This window comes from Saccostrea cucullata, unplaced genomic scaffold (genome assembly GCF_032062105.1).
Source record: "Saccostrea cucullata isolate Sc308-1 unplaced genomic scaffold, CSIRO_AGI_Scuc_v1 ctg80, whole genome shotgun sequence".
NCBI lineage: Eukaryota > Metazoa > Mollusca > Bivalvia > Ostreida > Ostreidae > Saccostrea > Saccostrea cuccullata.
This window is the reverse complement of record NW_026933907.1, coordinates 172,781-196,513: the sequence shown is the minus strand read 5'-3', so window position 1 is coordinate 196,513 and position 23,733 is coordinate 172,781. Positions and strand designations below refer to the sequence as shown.

The 23,733-nt window shown below is 34.9% G+C and overlaps 4 protein-coding genes across 11 annotated transcripts in view; 3 read left to right on the top strand and 1 right to left on the bottom strand.

Moving 5' to 3' along the window:
* The window catches only part of LOC134239585 (uncharacterized), a 35,676-nt gene extending 28,027 nt beyond the window's left edge, over positions 1–7,649 (bottom strand). For 2 of the 6 annotated variants that reach the window (XM_062721759.1, XM_062721768.1), the window contains exon 1: positions 7,251–7,648. The gene's annotated coding sequence lies outside the window, so the exon portion shown is untranslated. Of the gene's footprint in view, positions 1–7,250 lie in introns of all 6 variants that reach the window. The other 4 variants (XM_062721761.1, XM_062721767.1, XM_062721769.1 and 1 more) reach the window with 4 other exon arrangements.
* A 2,331-nt stretch (positions 7,650–9,980) lies between these two features.
* Positions 9,981–10,951, top strand: LOC134239610 (uncharacterized). The gene is made up of 3 exons (XM_062721792.1): positions 9,981–10,136; positions 10,264–10,328; positions 10,524–10,951. Exons 1-3 carry the CDS (start codon positions 10,070–10,072, stop codon positions 10,764–10,766), a joined length of 375 nt encoding a protein of 124 aa, XP_062577776.1. The 5' UTR covers positions 9,981–10,069; the 3' UTR covers positions 10,767–10,951.
* Positions 10,949–16,661, top strand: LOC134239600 (uncharacterized; the record flags this gene model as incomplete). The annotated part of the gene is made up of 6 exons (XM_062721784.1): positions 10,949–11,057; positions 11,216–11,283; positions 11,387–11,615; positions 14,282–14,353; positions 16,016–16,093; positions 16,415–16,661. Coding segments are annotated over 6 exons (657 nt in total), but the record flags the coding sequence as incomplete, so codon positions are not given.
* A 1,059-nt stretch (positions 16,662–17,720) lies between these two features.
* On the top strand, positions 17,721–23,663 carry LOC134239607 (uncharacterized). 3 transcript variants are annotated; one of them, XM_062721791.1, is made up of 3 exons: positions 17,721–18,314; positions 21,380–21,508; positions 21,732–22,285. In XM_062721791.1, exons 1-3 carry the CDS (start codon positions 18,014–18,016, stop codon positions 21,848–21,850), a joined length of 549 nt encoding a protein of 182 aa, XP_062577775.1. In that variant the 5' UTR covers positions 17,721–18,013; the 3' UTR covers positions 21,851–22,285. The 3 variants fall into 3 exon arrangements, with proteins under 3 accessions (XP_062577775.1, XP_062577773.1, XP_062577774.1); XM_062721789.1 differs by lacking the exons at positions 21,380–21,508; positions 21,732–22,285 and adding an exon at positions 22,751–23,663; XM_062721790.1 differs by having other exon boundaries at positions 21,380–22,285.
* Positions 23,664–23,733: the final 70 nt, after the last annotated feature.

Genomic DNA, 23,733 nt, shown 5'->3' with positions numbered 1-23,733 from the left:
ATTCTTTATCATTTACTTACCACCCAACTCTAACAAATGGCTGTTTGTGGTTACGGACGTCGAAATGGAACTCTTTTAAACCGATATTACAAAATTATAAACAGGACTGTTTCGGACCCATAAAAGGTAAACAAAGTATCAAATATAAGAGTTAAATATATGAATTAGTATAGGATACCATTCTAAAAGCCATGCAAGAGAAAGCTTAAACTACACAAAATAAATACATGTACCTAAAGTAGCAACAAAAAATCGTCGGCGTAAATCGAAGGTTTTTACAACGCTTGGATCTGTAGCTCTCTGCTTTATCTGCCCGAATTTTCTCAAGCAGAGAGCTACAGTTCTGCAGCTACCTCTAATCCAAATATTTTTTCCTTCAGAATATCACTTTGTATTTTTCTACCAGGGTTTTCTGTTGCTTATCATCCCTTAATAACCAAGACAAGAGACGTCCAACTGTTGTCTTTAAGGGAAAAACTTTATGATTGCATAGCAAAAACAACAACACCACAGAAAAAAAATAGTTGGTTTATTTCCATTATCTAAAGCATGCACCTTTATGTGAAATAATTGTAATAGAATGTACGGTTATATTATTTAAACAACTGTTTGAAGGAAATTATACAATGAATAAAAGAACTTTAAACGGAATGGCAGATGTGGTAATGTTTTTTTCGAAATAAATTCTGTAATTAAAAAAAATCCTTCTACTAAGTGCATATTTTGAAAATTGAAAAGAACTAAACAAGGGGAAGATATCGCATGGTTGAGGGTTTATTACATGTAAACATGCTTCCCAATTCTAATGAGGTTTCCAAAATTGATCAGTGAAGATCTCCATGGTCCACTCCCTCGCTGTAACCTGACAAACAACTTTAAACGTCGTCATTAAGACAACAATGGCGCGCTTAGAATTGTATGACTTTTTCAAAATTACACTGTTGACTAACAAGGAATGATTGAAAACTGGAAGATGGTGTATCTTCTTGAACAAAAACCAAATGTTTCATTTTTGACGAAGTGTTAACCAAATTTAAATTGTGCGCTTCAGCCGTAAAATGATATTCAATTTTACTATTTAATCCATCGGGACTAAAACGACCTACGGACTTGTAGCTCAATGGGATTCCGAAAGCTTTGATGACGTGCGACAGGGTAATATTGGACACAATATAACGGATTGCAATTTGGTTCAGTTTCAACTAATCAAGTTTGCAGCATCCACGTGATGTCAAATCAATTACATAATGTTTTCACAAAATTTATGAGTATCCTAAAATTGAGTCTCAAAGCAGCATTGTCAACTCTTGTTCTCGACAATTGACAATAGCCAAACACAGTCTGAATTATTAAAACTTCTCATTGTCACAGAGAGCTGTCACAGAAAGGGATTATAATCTAAATGGAACATATCAAATCACAATTACAAAAGAAGTAATGGATTTTCCATCATAAACGAAGCGATTTCTGATAATCTCTTCATTTCCAGTAAATGCTTCACAGGACACTCGGAATCCTCAGAAATCTCCCTTGGTGTGTGTCTCTAGAGCTCCTGACAGGACAGTTAGGTCTCGCTCGCTCCGATACATATCAATGAGGAGTTCCGAGAATGAGCCGATATAAGGTTAGAGCGACAGTGACGGACGAACTGTCATAGGAAATCCGTACGCCGTGTCTGGAATCTTTATTAGTCTCCATAATACTACAAATATATTCAGCGGCTTAAACTCTTTATAAATGGAGAGCTAGATAACAATATTCATAGAAGTCTCTTGAAACCGTTCTATCAGATATAAGACACAAGAATCCATAGATTTATTTCATTATATAATAATTTGTTGGCACCAACGTTATTGCAGCTCTACGTAGTTTAGGAGGTTTATTCCCACTTAGCCAAAATTCTGAAATTCCTATTCCCACCTAGCCAAAATTGTTATTTTCACACCTGAGTGGTCACCTGTGTATAGTCTGTTTTAGACTGATTACTTGTCATTTACCTGTAATTTTCACCTGAGATGTATACATTTACCTATTTACTTATATAAATATTAACAAAAAATTCAATAAATAAAATAAAATAAATAAGTAAATAGTAAATAAATTATATATTTATATAAATAAATAAAAAAAATTATAATTAATTAATTTAAAAATATATAAATAAATAAAAACATAATTAAATAAATCAATAAAAAAATAATTAAATAAATCAATAAAAATGTGTTTTTTAAAAATAGACATTAAATAAAAATGGTGAAGAAAGAAATAAAGAAAGAAAAAAAAAAGAAATTAGTTATACATTAATAAAATAATAGTTAATGAATAGATAAAAATCTATATAGAAATATTTAAGAAATAGTTAATTTAGCAATTCCTCTATCATTGATTATATTTTGTATAAAGTTTATACAGAAAAAAAATTGTTGATAATTATCAAACCAGAGATAAATAAACAAAATGCAGTTAGTGATTAAATAAACAAAAGTGCCATGTGATGCTTTGCCTAAGTTGGTATCTATTTGATAATTGATGTAATTAATGTATCCAGAAAGGAAATAATTGACATTAATTCCGTTTGAAATCCTAGGATTTAAGCAATTATTATTCATTAAATGCTCTTTTTTTTTTACTAATTCTAATGAAGAAGAAAAAAACAGATACCGGTACTATGCATCACTTTATTAAGTATGGCGAACGTGCAAGTACGGGTGGATTTCCTGGAGAATGGCAGGGGAGGTTTCTTCCTTCTTCATGGTGGTTTCACGTACTCCATAAGAACAAGATACAACGACAGAACCTACTGGAGATGTATTGACAGACAGTGTCCGGGTTCATTAACAACATCTGAAAACATCGTGGTGAACTTTGGCAGACCACACAACCATGATGACAACTACATTGGACTAGCAGCCGAATCCTTCATCAGTGGTGTGAAGAAGAGGTGCAAAGAGGAGGCAACACCAATCCCCACCATCTATGATGAAGAGTTAGGAGGTTTGCGCAACACCGAATGTGATGATTCAGTGGTGGATATGATTAGGAACATTCCAACATTCCAGGCCTGTAAGTCCGCTTTGTACAGAAACCGGGCGAAGACAACTCCAAAGCTGCCTACTTCACAGGAGGAAGTTAACCTCAATGGACCATGGACCTGTACTTCAGCTGGAGAAAGGTTCCTTCTCTGTGACGACACTGATGCCCAAGGACACCGAATCCTGATATTTTCTACAGACTCCAACTTACAGCATTTGTGTGCGACAGACACCGTTTTCAGTGATGGAACATTTTATTCCTGCACCAGATTCTTCACACAACTCTACACACTGCACGCCAATGTGAACGGAACTATGTTTCCCCTCGTATTTGGACTTCTACCCAACAAGAGTGAGGCCACTTACAACCGTTTCTTAGTGCTTCTGAAGGATGCAGTTAGTGACCGACAGTCTGTGTTAACTCCCGAACATTGGTTCTGGACTTCGAAATCGCCGCAAGGAATGCAATTCAAGGAAACTTCCCTAGGACATCTATCAAGGGATGTTTTTTCCATTATACCCAGTGCATATGGAGGAAAGTCCAATCATGTGGATTGACGACACAATTCCGGGAGGATGAAGACTTTCATCGCCTGGTAAGGAGAGCGGCTGTTCTTCCCTTGGTTCCAGAACAGCGAGTGGAAGATGTGTGGTTTGAGGCACTAGAAGACAACGAAGACGATAACCAAGATGTCGGACGTTTCAAAGACTATGTGACCGAGACTTGGGTTGAGAGCCATCTGATGAATTGGAACCATTTTGACAACGAAGGACCAAGGACAACAAATGCAGTGGAAGGATGGCATCACAAGTTCAACCGGATGTGTCGCCGCCCCCATCCAAATTTGTTCATGTTTGTACAATTAATTCAGAAGGAGCAGGCAGCCAATGAAGCCAAGATGATTCAGCTTGCTGCTGGTGGTGTTGTCCGTCCCAAGAAAAGGAAATATCGGCAATTGGACCGGCGCATCCAGGACCTGAAGTATAGACTACGCCGAGGAGATATCCAGATAATGGACTATGCAGATGCTGCCTCTCATCTACTGCATTTGGAGTGATGTGTCTGAGTTTTTATGACTGTGTTTTTATGACTGTATGGCACTCTACATGTTGATAATTATGCTATTTTAGCCATAAATATATTAGTTACTTGAATATTATGATAGTGACTGTTATGATATTTTTATGTATGAAATATTTGATATGACCATAATTTATCAAAATGATTACTAGTATATTTATGTAAGAATGGCTACTTTTGCATGCCTGTTAATGTAACTTAATTTAACTTAACTTAATTTAAAGTGTCAGTGTGATATTCTGTGTTTTTTCATTTGTGACATGAAAAAGAAATAAAATAAATATCTTGAAAATAAAATCTGCTTCTTTATGTATTAATTTAGTTAAATCAATGAGAAAAAAAACCTATGAATTAAAAAAAAAAACAAAAAAAAAACATTAGGACCCCCCCCCCCCCCGATAACAATTCTTAAGTACGACTGCGCTTCGGTTGACAATGGTTTCTTCGTATGACAATTTCGAATGTTATCCTCAGCTACGTGCAATCTTTAAAACTTCTCTCCTGTAACATCCTATAGGTAACATCCCACTTTACAGTGTTAAAAAAGCTCTATACTGTATACACAATGTCTTTTTTTTTAAATCTTAAAATCGAGTAAGACTGGTATTTAATAATTAAATATATGGGATACAGGCTGTTTAAATCAAAGGACCTTTATTCATTTTTTACAGCTGAAAACCCACGACAAGGCACAAAAGAAGCTTTCGCTGGTTGATAGGGCTAGACATTGTCGCAAAACACGGCCAAAATGTACGATCCTCTTCCATTCTAGGATAGAGCTATATGCGGACTCCGAGCCGTGGCTTGAGAAGATGAGGGCTGGAACAATACAACTTTTTCTATATCGATACGTATCACGATATTTGAGCCACGATACAATATGTATCACTATATATTTAATTGGTTATACAATCTTTTTGCATTGAAATAAACAAAATATTTCTTTGGAAATAAAAATAATTTATTCGAAGAAGTTATACACTTGTCTGTTGTGAAACAAATTTATTTTACTCAAATGGTGTTAATTATTATTTATTTCATATTTTATTACTTAGCATATCTATTTTATATATTGAACCCCAAATGTTAATTAAAGAAAAACAGAAGTCAGATTTCGATATTTCTTCATATATGTTTCGATATGTATGCCGTCCTTACACAGAATCGGTATCTCGATATTTCGTCCCAGCCCTACTAGTTGACCATTACATATACTAGTCCCAGTATTTCTTCGGTTACTGAAGCGTTAGAAGACAAAATGCAACAGACTTATAAAAGAAATCTGTCCTTAAGTTTTGTAGCTCAGTGGTGGACTTGAGTGCTATATATTATGGTACGTGATTATTGGCAGAATTATCCACCCACTCTTACTCCTATTACCAAGTACTTGAAACTGAAACTACCTACTGTCCTCAAATTAATTCTTGATTGTGTCTAGTATAAAAACATCGATAAATTCCTTGTTTTTGATAGGAGCCCTGCCGGGTGTTATTTACGGTTTTATTATTCGGAACAGCTTACATACACCGTCTCACCTTCCGATGTTAGACGTTAATGTGTTATAGGAGGGGGAACTTGGTAAACTCGTCTATGGATTTTAAAGAGTTAAACGAATATGTTCGATTATTGGCAGCTTACTTAATTATCTTTATATTAATTAAAATATCATTCCTTTTTCTGCAAGCACTCACTGTTGATATTAGTTTTGTTTTATATCTATGATATATGTCAATGAAGAATCAACATTGTGCTTATGTATTGCGGGTTAAGATTGATGCTCTTCGTTTGAAGTAATAAGGGTTCTTCATTTAATTAGAAAATATGGTCATTTGCCAAGATAATGTTCAAGTGCTGTAACGAGTATTTATCTGATATGGCCGGGGAACTGGTAACTGATACTGCACCGGCTGTAATGCAGGGCAGAGGCAATTTACTTTTTTTGCACAAAGATTTTGATGATACATATCTGTTAAACAAACTAGGACTGCGTCCGGGATGAAACACCTTAAGGTTTGAGACGTCCACTTTCGACTCCAGCAGTGATGAAACGTTGAGGGGAAAACTTAATGGCAGCTAAATTAAAATTTTACATGATTCATTTTTTTGTAGGTAGCTGTTGATAATTGGTTTAACTGAATCTTGTTGCAAACTTTTGACCTTCTAGGTAGTCTAATACCAATTCCACAGTCAATAAACGAAGCCAATTTATACATACTGAGTAGGTTTACGTAACCATAGCAAACTAGATCTCCTCCCCTTGCCTTCTATTTGTAAAGATTTTGACATTTGAATAGAAAGAGGCATCAGAATGTTACAGGGGTTATTGCATACAAGAGATTTATATTAATGAGAAACGCCTTTCCGCCTGTTTCAGAATATACCTTTTCTTTACTTTTTTGTTTGAAAAAAATATAATTGACCTCATCTGTACTATAAATGTAAGCATTTACCAGCAAATGAAATATAACTTTTAAAAATGTGTTGGTTTCTTGGTCTTTTTTTAATATATGCTAAAATTTATTTATTCACCAACTGCGAAAGACATTTTTCCGATGACATTTAAACAAATGAAGTACTTCATCAGGAGTAATTATCCGTATAGGTTTGTCCTTGTTATGGGAGATGTGTCCGTACGGACTCTGGCGAAGGCCTGCGTTAGACAATCACAGTAATAATCTCATTGTCGGAAACTCGTATGGTTAGCAGGCTTTTGGACAGATTTTCTGATCAATATCCAGTTTAATGCTGACATTTTACTCAAAATAACCTGTCAAAATCTGCGCATCTGTGTTATGTACTGATACCGATCGCATGACAAAGTGCAACTCAAAAATAGATACTGTTATTACCAGAAATAAATTGACGATTCTTAAAAATAAAGGCAGCAGTTTATTATTAATTAGCTATCAAAACTGTCATTATTTCATATGAAAATATTACTTAAAAATACATAAAATCACAAAGTGTAGATAAGTCGATAGTTATAATTCATACCCAAACTGAAATCGACGCATCCTCGTCTCCCATTACAGAACAGACAGATTTATCTTTCAAACTTCAATGCTTCTTCGCTTGAGTTTTAGTAGAGTGATCACGAAGCCAAAAAAATGACAACTCAAAAAGATATAGAATCTCACCTGCATATTCACGGTAATTTCCCGCTAATAGTGAGCCCGAAACACTACATCTTCTTTAGTTTCATCCTTCTTCCCGTGTCGTAATTATTTACCGCTGTATCGTGTCTAATATGTCTGCTTAGTTTCTGGTCATTAAATATTGACAGTTTCCTTCGTTTATTTTACTAGATTTTCTTCATTTACATCCAGCGGTGATGAATTTCAATTCAACTGCTGACGATGGATTGCACGCGACCAAATTTCACGCGCTGAATAACCATTCATCCAATAGAATCCTTCGTCAGAAGCCGCAGAATCTCGGTAAGAAGGGTGATGTGGTTTTCATCTTCGTGCTGTGACGGAAACCTTCGGCTTGCCAATCAAATACACCTCAATATAAATGTTCTCTTTGGTGAAGATATTCATCGCATGGGGTCCGCACAGATAATCCATGGCAGGGAGTGAATTGAATTTACTTTGAAAATTAATTAGGCGCATTAAGATGTAAAAATGAGAATTGGATGGCGTTTGAAAAGAAAACGGGTCAACAAATTACAAAGGATAGGCGGGAACGAGTGAGCTGGTCACAGTGGCACCGCTGTGGACAATTCAAACTTTGTGACCATTGATTTGGAGTTATGCAATACACGCCTCACAAAATCGATAGATATATTCAAGTTTCACTACCAGGTATATGCTAATTGTAATGTTTAATTTGTTTTTTTTGTTTTTGTTTTTGTTTTTGTTTGTTTTTTTTTTTTGTTTGTTTTTGTTTTTGTTTTTTTTGTATAAGAAATTTTATCCCTTAAAAGACATTTAGACGATTCATAGACATACTTTTAAGAACTATTGCGGATGGAATTTGAGATTGATTGTTGGCAATAATGTGAGATTATACACATGCTGCGAATACCAAAGTGTATTATGAAATGCACAGCTTAAATGTTAATAGGAAAAAGCATGCCACCATTTCTTTAAAAAATAAACAGATTTCATTTGTAACAAAGCAACAATGAAAAATCCTTTAATGATTAACCTATACAGACGAGAACCGATGTTTTACATTGTGTATATTTTCAGACACATTGTTTGTTTCTGTTTTCTCCTCAGCAGGTGTCGAAAAGAGCCCACCCTTAACTACCATCTGACAAAGGGTCACCTTGCCATGAATTCAAAAGTGGCTCAGTGGGGCTTCATCATCCACCCGAAACTACTATTACAATTACCGGAATTTGTTGATAATTTGTGAAATTAAATTTAAATCCAATAATAAAATGAAATATTAAATTTTGAATAAGAATTAAAAATATGCTCAAAAGTTTTGAATTTTCCGGATGTCCGTAAATACAAAATTTACAACATTACAACTCGATTTTGTTTTTACCTCCACACGGTAAATTTAAAATTTACAACAAGATTAAAATTTTGTCATGTGTCTTTGGTCTTAGGGTAAAACTCTATTGAGGAAGTAGGGAAAACGCATTTATTTTATGAAATTTTTTGTTTTTCTTCCCCCAGTGTGTAGCAGACAAACTCAGTATATAGTAATGATTATGGGTGGCGGAAAGGGTAAAAAAGACGTTAATGCAAAACTAACAACTAATTTTAAAAACTACTGAAAAACAAAACAGACCACCTTAAAACAAAATCAACAGACTCGTTTGACAATTTCGCGGTATTAACGTTCCTACGAAAGTACACATATAATGATGACTTAGAAAAACTTGCGATTCATCTACCGTAAATTCATGTAATGTCTATTCTTTGCACGCCTTCTAGCGTCAATTCAGTGAATGACTGTTGGTTTTGCATCGGTGATCGTCGGTTTTGCATCGGAGTCTGTTGATTTTCCAAAAGAGTCTGTTGATTCTGTTTTTAAGTATGTTTTCAAAATTAGTTGTTAGTTTTGCATTAACTTCTTTTTTTTACCCTTTCCCCCGCAGATAAAATGATGCTATTAATCAATGTCATCGGTGTAATGGGTGGTCAATTGGATAAAAGAATCATCCACAATTTGCAATGTATAATACGAAAAGTAATTTTATTGATATTAATGTTCTGGTGGACTTGTTTTTGGATAAATAAACATGAGACAAAATACATACCAAATATCTAAAAAATTCTCTTAAAAGCGTCAAATATTTAATGCTAGTCTCTATGGTAAATTTGCTCCTTTTTTTCTCCCAGTATCTTTTTCACTAATTCATAACCATGATACCGAGTAAAATAGCAAAGCAAGAGAAACAACCCATTATATAGTTTGAGAAACTACAATTTCCACTTTCACTCGAACATCCCAGCGAACATGACTTTTTCATTCCTATAGGTACAACAAAGTTCAGTTTCAAATTAATCACTCAAAACAACATTTTGATACATGACGAACATATATTACTAGCATATAAAAATATTTACATTGGTTAGAAGTACATATACAATAGTACAATTTGACAGTAAGTGAAATTAAGATGAAAATAATTTCAGGGCACACGCCATAATAAATATTCATTACAAACTACAGTTTTTAAAACAATTTGAAAAAAGTGAACAACAATTTTAATTGTATTTCTTTTAAAGCCTTTGATATTCTATACTGTATCAAGTGTTCAGCACAAACAAGTGAAGCTGCGGGAATCGACGTGACATTAGTAATCAAAACCACTCGAGAGAGGGACAGTACTTCGTATATTCCTGTCATGAAGGGTTGCTTTGGAATGTAAAGTAGAGCCCTCTTAAAACCCGACCTTACATAGTAACTCCGATCATATGGTACAAACACTTGGTATTTCCCCTTATTGTTACTGTATACTCGATCAGTTGGTGACTCGACCTCTAGTGCCATGGACTGTAGTGGTTTATTACCTATGGTTCTGTCTCTTATTTTAATACAATCTGCAAAATCAAACGGTAATTTTATATCAAGTCTTTGCTCTATTCTTCTACTATGGTCCAAGTTGCTAATTTGTTTTTGCCTATTTCATAGAGAAATATTTCGCCTTGAATAGTCTTATTAATGTTATTTCTTTTTTTACAGTTCTTGTTGCGTTTGTTGGGGAAACTTTGTCCTTAAGATGTAAAGTGACAACTTCATACGTACAGGTATTAATTTTTTTTTTAATTGTGCATGTGTAGATATTTGTTATATTAAAGACTTTAATTCTGGTATATAAAGTCCAGAAAACTTAAATATTTCATTTTTTATGAATCTTTCCACGATTCATATTGTACCTTTTTGTTGCTGTCGCGAATGGTACTCAGTCTTATCCAAATCACCCAGTTTGTATCCTTTTTTAGTTTGTCTGGGTAAAGGAACAAACAACAATGGCCTCGGGGCCACCGGATGAGGTGATATCTGAACGGACCAGGGTGACACTTAGCAAACCTCTGGCTGGAATTCGTGAGCTCACAATAAATGACGTCAGAACTTACGATACAGGGTATTACTTATGTATTGTAACTCTTAACAACGGTACCAGACTTACCTATTCGAGTATAGTACAGGTGAAAAGTCAACCCAGCATAGGTATATTGTATTAGTAAAACTTATACGTACACTATTTTTTAAGACAATCAATTTATTTAAATAATTTATTAAGCAATTAAATTAAGTTCTTGTACTTTAATTGAGCACATATAGATGAAATTTAAAAGAAAACAATATGAATAAAAATATAAATTCACTTTCTTAGTGATATACTTGTGCAAATAACATTTGATTATTACAATTTACACCAAAAGCTGACCAAAACAAACAAACAACGGAATATTTGATAGACGACAGCAACATTACCGATCAAACAACCACATCAAAAACAACAGGAAACATAGGTCAGTGGATTAATCTACATACAGATGTTGCATGGTGTACAGCATAGTATTTTATGCAATTTGATGTTGCTAAAACCTTCTTTTTTGACCCTGAAGTATTTGGAGTGATGGAAATGTTTTTTTCTTTCATCTCAAACTGCCAATCGCTTATTTTCTAGTTCCAAAGACAGTTTTTGTTGGAGAAACTTTAAAACTGCCTTGCCCAGTCATCAACAGTTTATCTAAGGTTGGTTATTCGTATTTACAATTATTATGTCATGGAAAACATTAAATACAAATATAATAAGTTGATCTACAATCTATATTAACACAGAGGAAATTTATTTTAGTTCATCTGGCAGAAGAATTCAGTTCCAGTGGCGTATGGTCCTCCTGATACTGTGTTGATTGAGGAAAACAGAATTTCAATCAGCGATTCTACCTACGGCTGGCGACAGCTGATCATTAAATACGTCACTATGGCGGACAGTGGGACGTACCTGTGTGTCGTGGATCAAGATTCCGGCAGGCCATTCCAAATGACAACGGAAGTCCGTGTTCTTACAGAGGATAATACAGGTATAAACTGTAACGTTTTTACAAAGTATGAATGATTAATAATTGGGTCCGCTTAGGATTCCTTCCTAAGAATCACGTTTATATGGAATTAAACAAACTTCAATTACAATAGCACTTAAACAAGAAACTGACTGAAATTCGCTGTATATTTATATACTTTTTCCTCGGTACTATCTGGATAATGATTAAATAACAAACTTGATAAAAACGAACTTTAACAACAGAATCACTAACAATCAAGCAAATAATCAAATATAAAACCTATCTCTGTAGCTGCAGACTGAGTGGTATAACAAACAATTCTGTTGTTTCCCGACACAATCTGCAACTACCTAAAACACACCCTAGCAATTATAAGTCACAGAGACACCTTTATTAAAAGTCACGAAGACACAATATAATTCAGTCACGAAGACACTATAATCATTGAGACCCTAATAAGGAACTAGAATCTTGAGCTGGGTGGTCTAACGAACAATTCTGTTGTTTCCCGACACAGTCCAAGAACATAGCACGAGAGGTATTACTCAAGCAATCAGTAACGACCAAGAAACCGAATACTATATGGGTGCCTAGATATTATCATTTTACAAACAGCGTGACAGTTTGCTTGATGGGGCGTGTTTATCATTTTACTCATCGATTGGATCAATGAAATCAATACTAATTTGCATATGAAACTCAGAATACAACAATCCCTGATAATACTGGCCAATCATATTGAAGGGTTGTTTACCAGTAAGGCATTTGTATTTTGTAGTCACCAGCAACACGTGGTCAGAAGGTGTTGTGATTTGACCGGGTGGGTTTTTGAATAAGTATAAGAAAATTTAAAGAATGGAATTAGTAAGGCTACTCTTCTTCTGTTGTAATATGTACCTAACTCTATCAATATCATCATTATAGGAAGTAAAACTTGCTTTGTCCGTTTACATGTAATTGTTTATTCGACGCGATTGGTCACTATTATCAGTGGTATTGTTGTGTTCTGTGTTTCATATGCAAAGTATTATTGATTCTATTGAAATCAAACATCCAATCGATGAGTAAGAATGATAATCAGCATACAAAATTTTAGCACGCCCTATCAAGCAAACTGTCACGCTGTTAGTAAAACGATAATATTTATACCTTTCCTAATTACTAATGATTGGATAATAATTTGGGAACTCTGATTGGCTATAATATATACGGTGATTGGTTAAATATAAAATGATTCGATTGGTCTATTTCAAAGGCATTTCAATCCACTATGATTATTCTATATCATCACAAATCCTTACCGAACGTCACCTTCATAAACCAAGTCAAAAGCAATCAGATATACTATAAGAAAATCAGGTTAAAAACACCATGAAAAAAAACTTTTTATAAAATGTAATTTATGAATAGTACTTATTTGTACTCAGAAATATATACACTAGTGTCTTAGAGTAAATGTTGGGTATCAAGTAAAAACTATCTCGATATCAGATGTTCATAGTTAATGTTTCTTAGAGTAATTATGCCGAGAGAAAAATTAATTGGCGAGTATTCAACGTCAAAAACATTTCATTTTTATATAGAAAAAATATTCTGGTATAATATTGTTATACCCTTTTAAATATCTTCTAATATATATATTTTTACCACTAAAAAGGAAAGCAAAGTCAATGTTTATACAATGTAATTACTAGTATATTGAAGGGTATAACAAAACAGTCATAGAATGGGATCCAATAAGATCCAAAACAGTTGACATTCACCCCCTCTCTCCCTCTTAGACATTTTAAATTTCAAAGGCACATGTATACAGTATTCACTGAAGTGAGTTAGTGATACGGATCAACTTAATATATATTTACACTTTGTCTAGTACTTGAAGGTTTCGAAGACTTATTCTGTGATATATTTAGAGATAACGAACATTATTTGAGCTCAAAATTTCATTAAACAATACAAAATAGGAGCAGTGCAAACACGGTTGTCCAAAACATCAGTGGTGTGATCAGGTGTCATGGAGGAGTGGGTATCCCCTTTCGACAGGTCACACCAGCAGTGTGTCATGATCAGGAAATAAGGGACAAAATCCATGGACAACTCAGTGTGTAAATAATGGCCTACCAATCAGTATGTAAAAAGTCAGCCAGCATTTGAAATAATGATACTAGTAAATTGTATTTGCTGACAAGGTCATTGCATCGACCATAAAACTTTCGAAATGATGACTTTAAATGAGACTGCTGATATTCTTGCTTCATCAACTTGTTTGTCAATAAATTACCTCGTTTTAGAAATTGTCCGTACGTAGAACATGCTCTTCCATATCGTATCAAATGAGAGATATTAACTCCCTATGTAGGTGACAAACGTTTATTGCTGTATAAGTAAGGAAAGTGTACGAAAAAAAGTTACAGTCATCGCGTTTATCATAAAACTTTGCTCTTAGATAAACATTAATGTCTCATTCTGTCTCGATCGTTGGATATATCTAGGTTTGACTTTTAAAATAAATGGTAAAAAAATATATATGTATCTATGTGTAATATTGCATAAAAATATAAGATATTGTACACACTAAAAGGACAAACTATTTTGACATTACACTCTTTGTTCCTGTTTACAGTGAAACAAGAACACCTTCATTAAGCCCTATTTTTATTCTGACTTTTTGCTTCTTATTACAGAGACAATAGAAAGCTCTGAAGCGCAGAATACACAGGATTCACTCTCGTCAGCATTACCAATCTCCCATAAAGGTACTAAATATATGCTTCCCAGTTTTTATTTTACTACACATCTTTTTCTATATATGTTTTTAATGGTAACAATAAAATAGTCCATTTGACTTGAAAAGTAAACCATACTTATCATAAATTGCACATAAAAATTTTGTTATCGAATTGAAAACAAATGGAATTTACATTGTTTGAGTACAAGCTATTTTATAACACAAATGCATTATACAATAGAAATTGAAATAATACATGATTAACATATGACGATATATTTTATAAAATTAAAGTAAAATGCAACTCACTATCAAAGGAAACAAGGAGATTGATTTAAAATTACTGAACAAAAGCGCTGTTCCGCCTTGCCGCGAAAAAAAACCTGCTACATGAAAATTATCCCTCTTTCGTAATCCAGAGGAAAAATCTTGCAACAACTGTTAATCACTATATTTATGGGACACCTTTAATGTTATCATAGCGAAAAAAAATTCACGAGTGTTGTGGCTACTAGTATTACTCTAAATGATCTTTAGGAATATTAATAAACGCAAGAATAAACTTTTCGCGTGAATACTGTTCCGAGTAAATCATGCGAAAAGAATATTCCTGACAATAAAATAGTGATTTTCAGTTTAGTAACTTTTATTACAATATAGGTAATTTCGGCTTTGCATATTTGCCTACGTTGCATTGGTAAGTTTTACACGTTACACGTTGTTTTGTAAGGGCCATTGACAACGCAGAGTAGATCTGTGGTTAAGACGGAATATAACACCTATCATCCCTCAAAGAAAAACTACTCTGAAACATATAAAATAGACTACACTATATAAATGTTGCATACAGTGCAGATCGGCTGTTGAGCTTGAATAAACGCATCGGAGGGAAGAGATAGAGTAATAGAAAATGTATAATAGGTCTGTACCAGCAAAATGAAACATATGGAGATAACAAACAGTATTCCATATCAAAAGTCCATAAAACAATACAAAATAGGAGCAGAGCAAACACGGACCTCCGAAACATCAGATGTGGGATCGGGTACCATGGAGGAGTGAGCATCCCCTGCTGACCGGTCACACCCGCCGTGTGCTCCTTGTCATGATCAGGAAATAACGGGAAAATGCGTCGTCAATTTCGTGTATAAATAATGGACTAACAATTAATATGAAAAACGTCATTCAGAATTTGACTCACTGATAAATTTTATTTGCTGACAAGGTCATTGTATCGACCATAGAACTTACGAAATGATGACTTTAAACGAAACTGCTGAACAAATATTCCTGTTCCATAAACTTTCTTTCATTTACAGTCTTTAATGTCAGTAATTTACCTAATTTACTAATTTTAGATATTGTTCATACGTATAGGGCTTCCTCTTGCGTTTAGAATCAACGGAGACATATAAACTCCGTATGCAGGTGATGAAGGTATATTGCTGCATAAGTAAGGGAAAATGACATAGAAAAGTAAAGTCATTACGTTTATCATAGATCTTGGTTGTTAGATTACCATTAACGTCTTTTTCAAGTTAAATATCCAAATATGAAACATATGTGTCAGACTCTGTGGAATCTTTTGAAAATAATCCAAAAGATTAGAGGTAAAATACTTGAAGCAGTAGATCCTGCGTGTTGACACTATAATGTTCCAAATAATTATACATCTTACTTTTTCTTTCAGTGACAACACATGAAACGATGACCTGTGTTGTGCACACAAGAGCACCTTCTCTGTCGACACTTGGGTCTTCTCATAAAGGTTACTAAACAGTAATAAAACACGCATGAAGTAATTTGTATATAATATAGTAGTTAGACTTAAGGAGGAGTCTCAATATCGCTCATGATGAAAAGAAACGGGAATTGAAGATCTTTGTTTTTCGCACTTATTTCAACCTCATAACGTCAGAGTACACTCTGGTCGTGGGACCCTTGATCAACTTCACTCTTTTTCAGTGAGCTTTGAAGGAATATAAAATTAGGTCGATTAATAAAGTAATACAATTAATGCCTATTGGTATTTTTTATCTTGTTTTAAATTATAAAGGCAGTAAATTTTGCACATTCTCTTTTGTTCCAGAAAATGAGCTGAATAATCCATCCAGCATTTGTGGGGGCCTTGTCTTAAATAAGTATACCTTGAGTGGACTCGTTATCATCGCGATCATCAGAAATTGGTGAATAGATGTTGAACTCTGACATTTCATTAATCTGCACGTCTTCCAGTCTAGAACTATATCTGTGAAGTCTGTAGTACCTCTATATTATGGTTAATGTTGTTTTTGTTTTTCAAAACTTTTGAATAAAAGCCAGGATATTCCAAGTCATACATGTGTCTCTTGTATATAGTTTAAAGATGTATAAAAGTATCGGAATGGACAGATTTTTTTGCTACTAGCAGTACAGTTCATGCATTTGCCTACCAAAATAAAACAAACAAACAAACAAACAAAGTAAAAAACGTATTTATACGAAAAGTATAAGACTAAGATAGGATCTTGCAATCAAAGGTAAATTGTTACCCAACTCTCAAATGAATAATGAAATTTTAAACGTATTAGACATAATCATGTATTATTTTGATAAGACGTGTTTCCAACAATCCTCAGAAAGATTTTCATACAGTCTGTCTTTAATGCAATGTTCCTTTGAAGAATATTCCGACCCTGAGTGACATATTTTTGTCATGTTGTAAATTTTAAATTTACCAGGTGGCATTTGGTACAAAATTTACAACATTTACCAGGTGGCAGTTAGTACAAAATTTACAACATGACAAGTTGTCATATTGTAAATTTCGTTTTTACTGCCACCCACACGACATTTCCACATTATTATACCTCATTATAAATATTCTAGACAGCGCGTTATCTGATTGGTTCTAGGTTATCCGTAAAACCGTAAAACTCCATATTTCCCCACTCGGAGTTCCTCGGATGACTCGTACCTCGCACATAACCTCGGACGTCAACGGTGATCTACCATCTCGCTGATTCAGTCATGTGATCTTATTTGAATTTCTTTCAAATGTCATACATTTGAAATCGAAGTTATTTTGTAGCACACTCAACAGTTTTTTCTCGCTTTCAAAGCCTTTTAACATGAGGTTGTAATCAAAACCTGTTTACGATAAAGAATGGCACAAATTAAGAAACATTTTCGAAGAACGTTATGCAGAGCGAAATATGAAATGAGTGATTAGGCAGTTTCCGGCGGAGAAATGTAAGGATTTGTTGCGTATTCCTCCACTAATCACATCCGAGGTTTGAATGGAGCGTAGCGGAGTCAGCCGAGGATTGCCGATTGATATTTCCCGGCCGGCGGCACGCTTTTTCATCATATTTCACCTCTTCGGAACACCTAGTGTATTTTCCCGCAATAATAGGGTTTATCTCATAAGGATAAACCAGGTTATTTAGTGCAGTAATTACTGGTGCATAATTTTATTGGGCAAAGGGCAGTAACTCTTATAAGTAAATCAATGGTGGTTTCCCTGTGGTGTACCCCTTTTTCTATGACGTGATCATGCGCAAACTTGTCTTTGATTTGGTGAGCATGCGCTTTCAACTCTTCCTTTTTCTTCATCAACCCTCAGAGCAGAACACACGAAATTTTTGTGTCCGTCAAATTTTGTTTAAATCGACATCCATCATTGGCATCGATAAAATAAACTGGAAAGATGTTGCGAGCTCCCAGAAAATCGAAGTCCAAGAGTCCATATGCCCGTACTAGCGGTCAAGCTGCTGCAGCCATCTCCACTGCGGTTAGGACCACGCCACGAACCCAGGCGGCCATTACACGGACTAGGCCTCAAGGCACTACAGCTACGTCAACCGTTTCGGCGACGGCGACGCTACCTCAGGTTTCTACTTTAACCACCGGTATTCCTGTTAGCAGCATGATGGAACAAGCCTTGCAGACCCAGCCAAGTCAGCAGGACGTGGTTAACGAACAGGGGACTGGGAGCACAACTGACCCAGGTACAATACACACAGTTGATTCATTGGCTTTGCCTTTACCATTTATAAGTACAGCTTCCCCCTTAGGTGTTCATGTATCACAAAGTTTGAAAGAAAAAATATATAACAATGAATTTCAATTTTGTTCATCTCAACAAACTACTATTTCATGACCCCACGTCTACACCTACAAATCAAAGTTTTTGAGGATGGTACACCCAAGATTAAAGAACAAAAAATTGTGAACATATCTCAGTGGGTGGATGCTTTTTTGATTTTTGGATCAATCTATTTAGTGAAGCATCCTACTGAAGCATTGTCTTTGTTCAGGTATATGGCAACGATAAAGAGGGGGACAGATAATATGTATCAGGGTTGGCAAGAATATGACATTCAGTTTCGATTAAAAAAGTCATTCAACTCGGCAATCAGTTGGGCATCTGTGGATGCAGAACTCTGGTTAGTTTATATGCAACCACCAAGTAATAAAGCAAGTGGGAATCAGTTGAGAAATCCTCAAACTAGCTTAGCACCTTCTCGTTTAAAATGCTATAGTTTTAATTTTCAAGGGGTGTGTAATAAATACATGTGTAACTAGTGCTAATTGTAACGGGGACCGTTACAGATGTTCCCCAAACGCTCCCCAACTCCCTTTTGGTGCCATATCCCCTGTAAGCCACATTAAATAAGACAAACTCTATGCATTTGAGACTTCAACAACGTTTACCCAGAAATGTACCAATTTCATTTAAATTTTAGCATTGCACCGTGTGCATGTGAATGCATCAGCGTAATGACGATATCGTCTTGTCTACACAATCTATACATCTTAATATACTAAATATGAAAGCATTTAATCAAAAGTATGAAAAAATACGCTCATTCAAGTGTATATTTGATTTTACCCATTTCACGTGCACGCACGTGCATACATGAGCATGTTGACCATACCTTCTTGTAGAAGTCCATTACATCTATCTATGTTATAAATCCCAGCCCGTTTGGTTGAAAACCAAGGGAGTTATAGCTGTTTAAAGTTTCAGCCAATCAGATTGCAGCGCACATACACGCACGCGTATGCATGTGCATGGTGACCACACCTTCTTGTAGAAGTCCATTATATCTATTTATGTTCCAAATCCCATCCTGTTTGGTTGAAAAGCAAGGGAGTTATAGCTATTTAAAGTTTAAGCCAATCAGATTGCAGTGCACGTGCATGCACGTGTTTTCATGATAATTGCTATATATTATAATGTAGGATATCCTTATATATGGCTATGTTCAAAATTTCAAAGAATTTCATTCAAAAACAAGAAAGATATTGAGACTTTAGTTTCAGCCAATCAGAGCGAAGCGCACGTGCATGCGCGTGAGATCTTGCTATTTTGACCATGTTATATTGTCTATGCTACTAATATATCCTCACATTATGAGTTTCAAAGCATTTCATCCAAAAGTAGAAAAGTTACAGCTAATCTATTATATTGGTCATTTCACGCATTGCACGTGCACGCTCTTGCAAGCACGTGCACACAAAATGACCTTTGTTCCGCAAATCTACATAACATGCCTACTGACCCTAAAAAGGTTTTACCTAAGTCGGATGTATAGTTTTCAAGATCACTCCCGGACAAAAAAGTACCCAGGAAGAAGAAGAAAAATAATAATAATAATAAGAAACAGAGTAAAAACAATATGTTCCCCAACTTCGTTTGGGGAACATAATTATTTACACCAGTGTCTTAAATGCAACGGCCTACATCCTATGAAAACTTGTATCAAAGGTAGCCAGTTTCAAACAACTTCAGTAAATCACAATACTAACAATAATTATTACAGGAACAGTGGAAACCAGTTCCAGAAGGGACAAAAACATTAGTTTACAAGTGGCAAATGACCTTCAGCTCCAGCTATGGGATTTGGGCAGATCACCCATAAATGTATCACTTTTAGAACAGTTGTTACAAAATTACCCAGACTGTGAGAATGCCAAATGTTTGGCTAATGGTTTTAAATTTGGTTTTAAATTAAAATACCTTGGAGATAGAAAACGGATAGAATATAAAAACATGCTATCTACCCAACAATTTGTAAATGAGGTTCAGGTCAAGATAGACAAAGAAATAGAGCTTGGGAGAGTGTTAGGCCCTTTTCCTTACCCTCCCATTTCTTATTTACGTTGTAACCCCATAGGTATTCTTCCAAACAAACAAGGGGGTTGGCGCATGATCACCAATTTATCTTATCCTATAGGGGATAGTGTGAATGATTATATAGATTCAGAGTTGTGTTCGGTCAATTATTCAACTTTTGATGTCAGATGATGCATTAAAAGTCATTTCGGCCAAAGGTGAGGGGGCATTAATGGCAAAAATGGATGTTTCAAATGCATTTAGGTTGTTAACTATATGTCCTCAAGATTTTTGTTTATTAGGTTTCAAAATTGCAGACTCGTACTACATAGACAAACGTTTGCCCATGGGCTGTTCAATATCTTGCTCATTGTTTGAAAAGTTTTCAACTTTCCTTCATTGGGAAGTGCAGCATAAATCAAATATTGAGAGTATAGTTCACTATTTAGATGATTTTTTATTTCTTTTTTTATTGGAGAGAAATCTACAGATGAATGTCAAATATTAATGTGTGGTTTTCAAGAACTCTGTCAAGGGCTGGGGGTTCCATTAGCTGTAGAGAAAACTGAGGGTCCAACTACTCGTATTTGTTTTTTGGGCTTAGGCATTGACACTATAACTCAAACGATTTTTATTCCAGAGGACAAAATAAAGGAATTGTTGTCAAAGATCCAGAATGTTCTAAGTTGTAAAAAGGTAACGCTCAAGCAGTTGCAATCCCTGGTAGGAGCATTGGCCTTTGTAGTTAAGGCATTACCAGCAGGAAGGACTTTTTCTAAATTTGTAGGATTTATGGGGCAATGGAAGTTAAAAAATCATTTCATTTCATTAGAATAACAAATGAAATTAGAATGGATTTGCAGATGTGGGTTCAATTTTTGCTCAACTTTAATGGTACTACGCCATTTCCTTCGCAACATTGGCATGACAGTGAATTTTTAGAATTTTTTACAGATAGTTCAGGAGCATATGGCTGTGGGGTAGTATTTGGAAATCATTGGTCTTGTTTATCCTGGCCCACATACTGGTCTTCAGACATAATTAGGGATATAACATTACTGGAGCTTGTTCCCATAGTATTGGGTATTAGTATTTGGTCATCTAAACTTAAAAACCTTAAATTGTTGCTTCATGTAGACAATATGGCTCTAGTGCAGATTATCAATCAAAAAACGTCAAAAACAAAAGAGTCATGGTGTTGCTACGTTTCTTAGTTCTGAAAACTCTTCAATTTAATATTCAAATTAAAGCGCAACATATAATGGGTGTGAAGAATAATGTGGCTGATGCAATTTCTCGATTTCAGTGGTCCAGGTTCAGGCAGCTAGCCCCTTTGGCAGATCGATTTCCCTCTTCGGTACCAATGCAATTTTGGGAAATTATGGAGAAACTATAAACAAACTTTTGCAAGATAGCATATCATAAAATACTGGTAAAGTTTATAAACAAGGACTACAGAGTTTTTATAATTTTAGAGTCAATTGTGAATTTCAGCAAACCTGGCCTCCACCTCTTGACCATATTTTAAATTTCATAGCTTATATGTCTGAGCAGGGATGTTCCTTTTCTACAGTCAAATGCTACATGTCAGGGATAAGTTTTCTAATTAATGTAAATGGTTGGAAAATCCGTTAGAGTCTTTTTTGGTGAAGAAATTGATGGCAGGGTACAAAAAGTCGTCTTTGTCTTGTGATATGCGTCGACCAATCACATTGGCATTGTTGCACAGATTATTGAGTGCAGTACCGCATTTGGCTTTCTCAACATATGAAGCAGTATTATTTCAGTCATCTTTTGCCTTGGCATTCTTTGCATTGTTGAGAGTAAGTGAAGTTAGAGATCTAAGAAGGGATAATATTCAGATTTTAGACAGTGTCAAATCCGTATTTATAAAAAGTTCAAAAACGGACCAATTAGGCTCTGGGGCTTCAGTTTGGGTGCCTAACACGTCACAATCAGTACTGCTGGTGAATTTGTTGAAGGAGTTTTCCCTGCTGTCTAGCAAAATTGATAGGGATGTGTATTTTGCCCACTTTAACTCAAAGCCATTGACACAGTTTCAGTTTTCTAGCATGTTACATAAATCCTTAAAATTTCTAGATATCAAAACTTCGAGTTACAAAACCCACTCATTTCGCATTGGGGGTGCTACTCACTTGTATTTGGAAGGGTTGTCTGAAAGTGAAATTCAACAAAAGGGTAGATGGAAATCAACAGCATATAAATCATACATTCGTCCTTTAAATACTTAAGTGCAAGTGTTAAGGTTATTGATAGAAATTACACAATATGTTTGATTGAAATTGATGCATTGATTTTCTACAGGGGTCATTTGGATTATAGGATCTTCAATTGTACATTGGGCACATAGCTATGCAGTCAAATCTAATCAGTCAGACCTGGGATTAGGCCAAACGAAAACATTGTGGCATGGAATTCGTGGAATGGTATGGGAGCAATTAAACCCAACATTAGACTTTTTATTAGTTAGTAACAGAACTCCAGATATCATTATTATTCACTGTGGGGGGAACAACATTGGACAACAGCATAACACTTTAAGAGGTATACAAATGATGATAAAGGCTAATTTAGCAAAAGTAAAAGAACGATTACCAAATTGCATTATTATTTGGTCTCATATCTTGCAACGTAGAAACTGGTCAAATGTTGTAGCTAACACTGAAGGAGAAAAATGTAGGCGGAGAATCAATAGTTCAGTAGCATCTTTTGTATTAAATAAATTAAATGGAGCAGCTATTAAGTACCCAGATATAACTGCAAATCAAAGAAATTTATTCCGCTCAGATGGTGTTCACATGACAGATTTAGGCAATGATTTGTTTATTAATACTGTAAAGGGTGCATTGAAACAATTTTTATCTTGTAAATTTCAAAACAGGACCTTTCCTTGAAATGGTTGTGCTTGTCATGGTTAGGTGTATATCGATATATGTGTTGTCATATAATTTGATTGAATTATTTTCAATTTGATCATGAGCGCATCTGTCGCAATTTTTATTATTTTGAATTTTATCATGAGCGCATCTGACGCAATTTTATCATGAGCGCATCTGACGCAATTTTACCATGAGCGCATCTGACGCAATTTTATATTAAATTTTGAATGTTGGTGAATTTCACCTCTTTGTGCGCATTTTGTGCTAATACTTTGATTGTTTTGAATATTTCAATCTGTTGAAGGGGCAAAATTGCCGCCTTGTTTTATGGCGGATGGTACATTCGACTTTGTCTTATGTACCATTTGGCATAATTTTGCATAGAAAACTGTCTCCGGGGGGTACTGT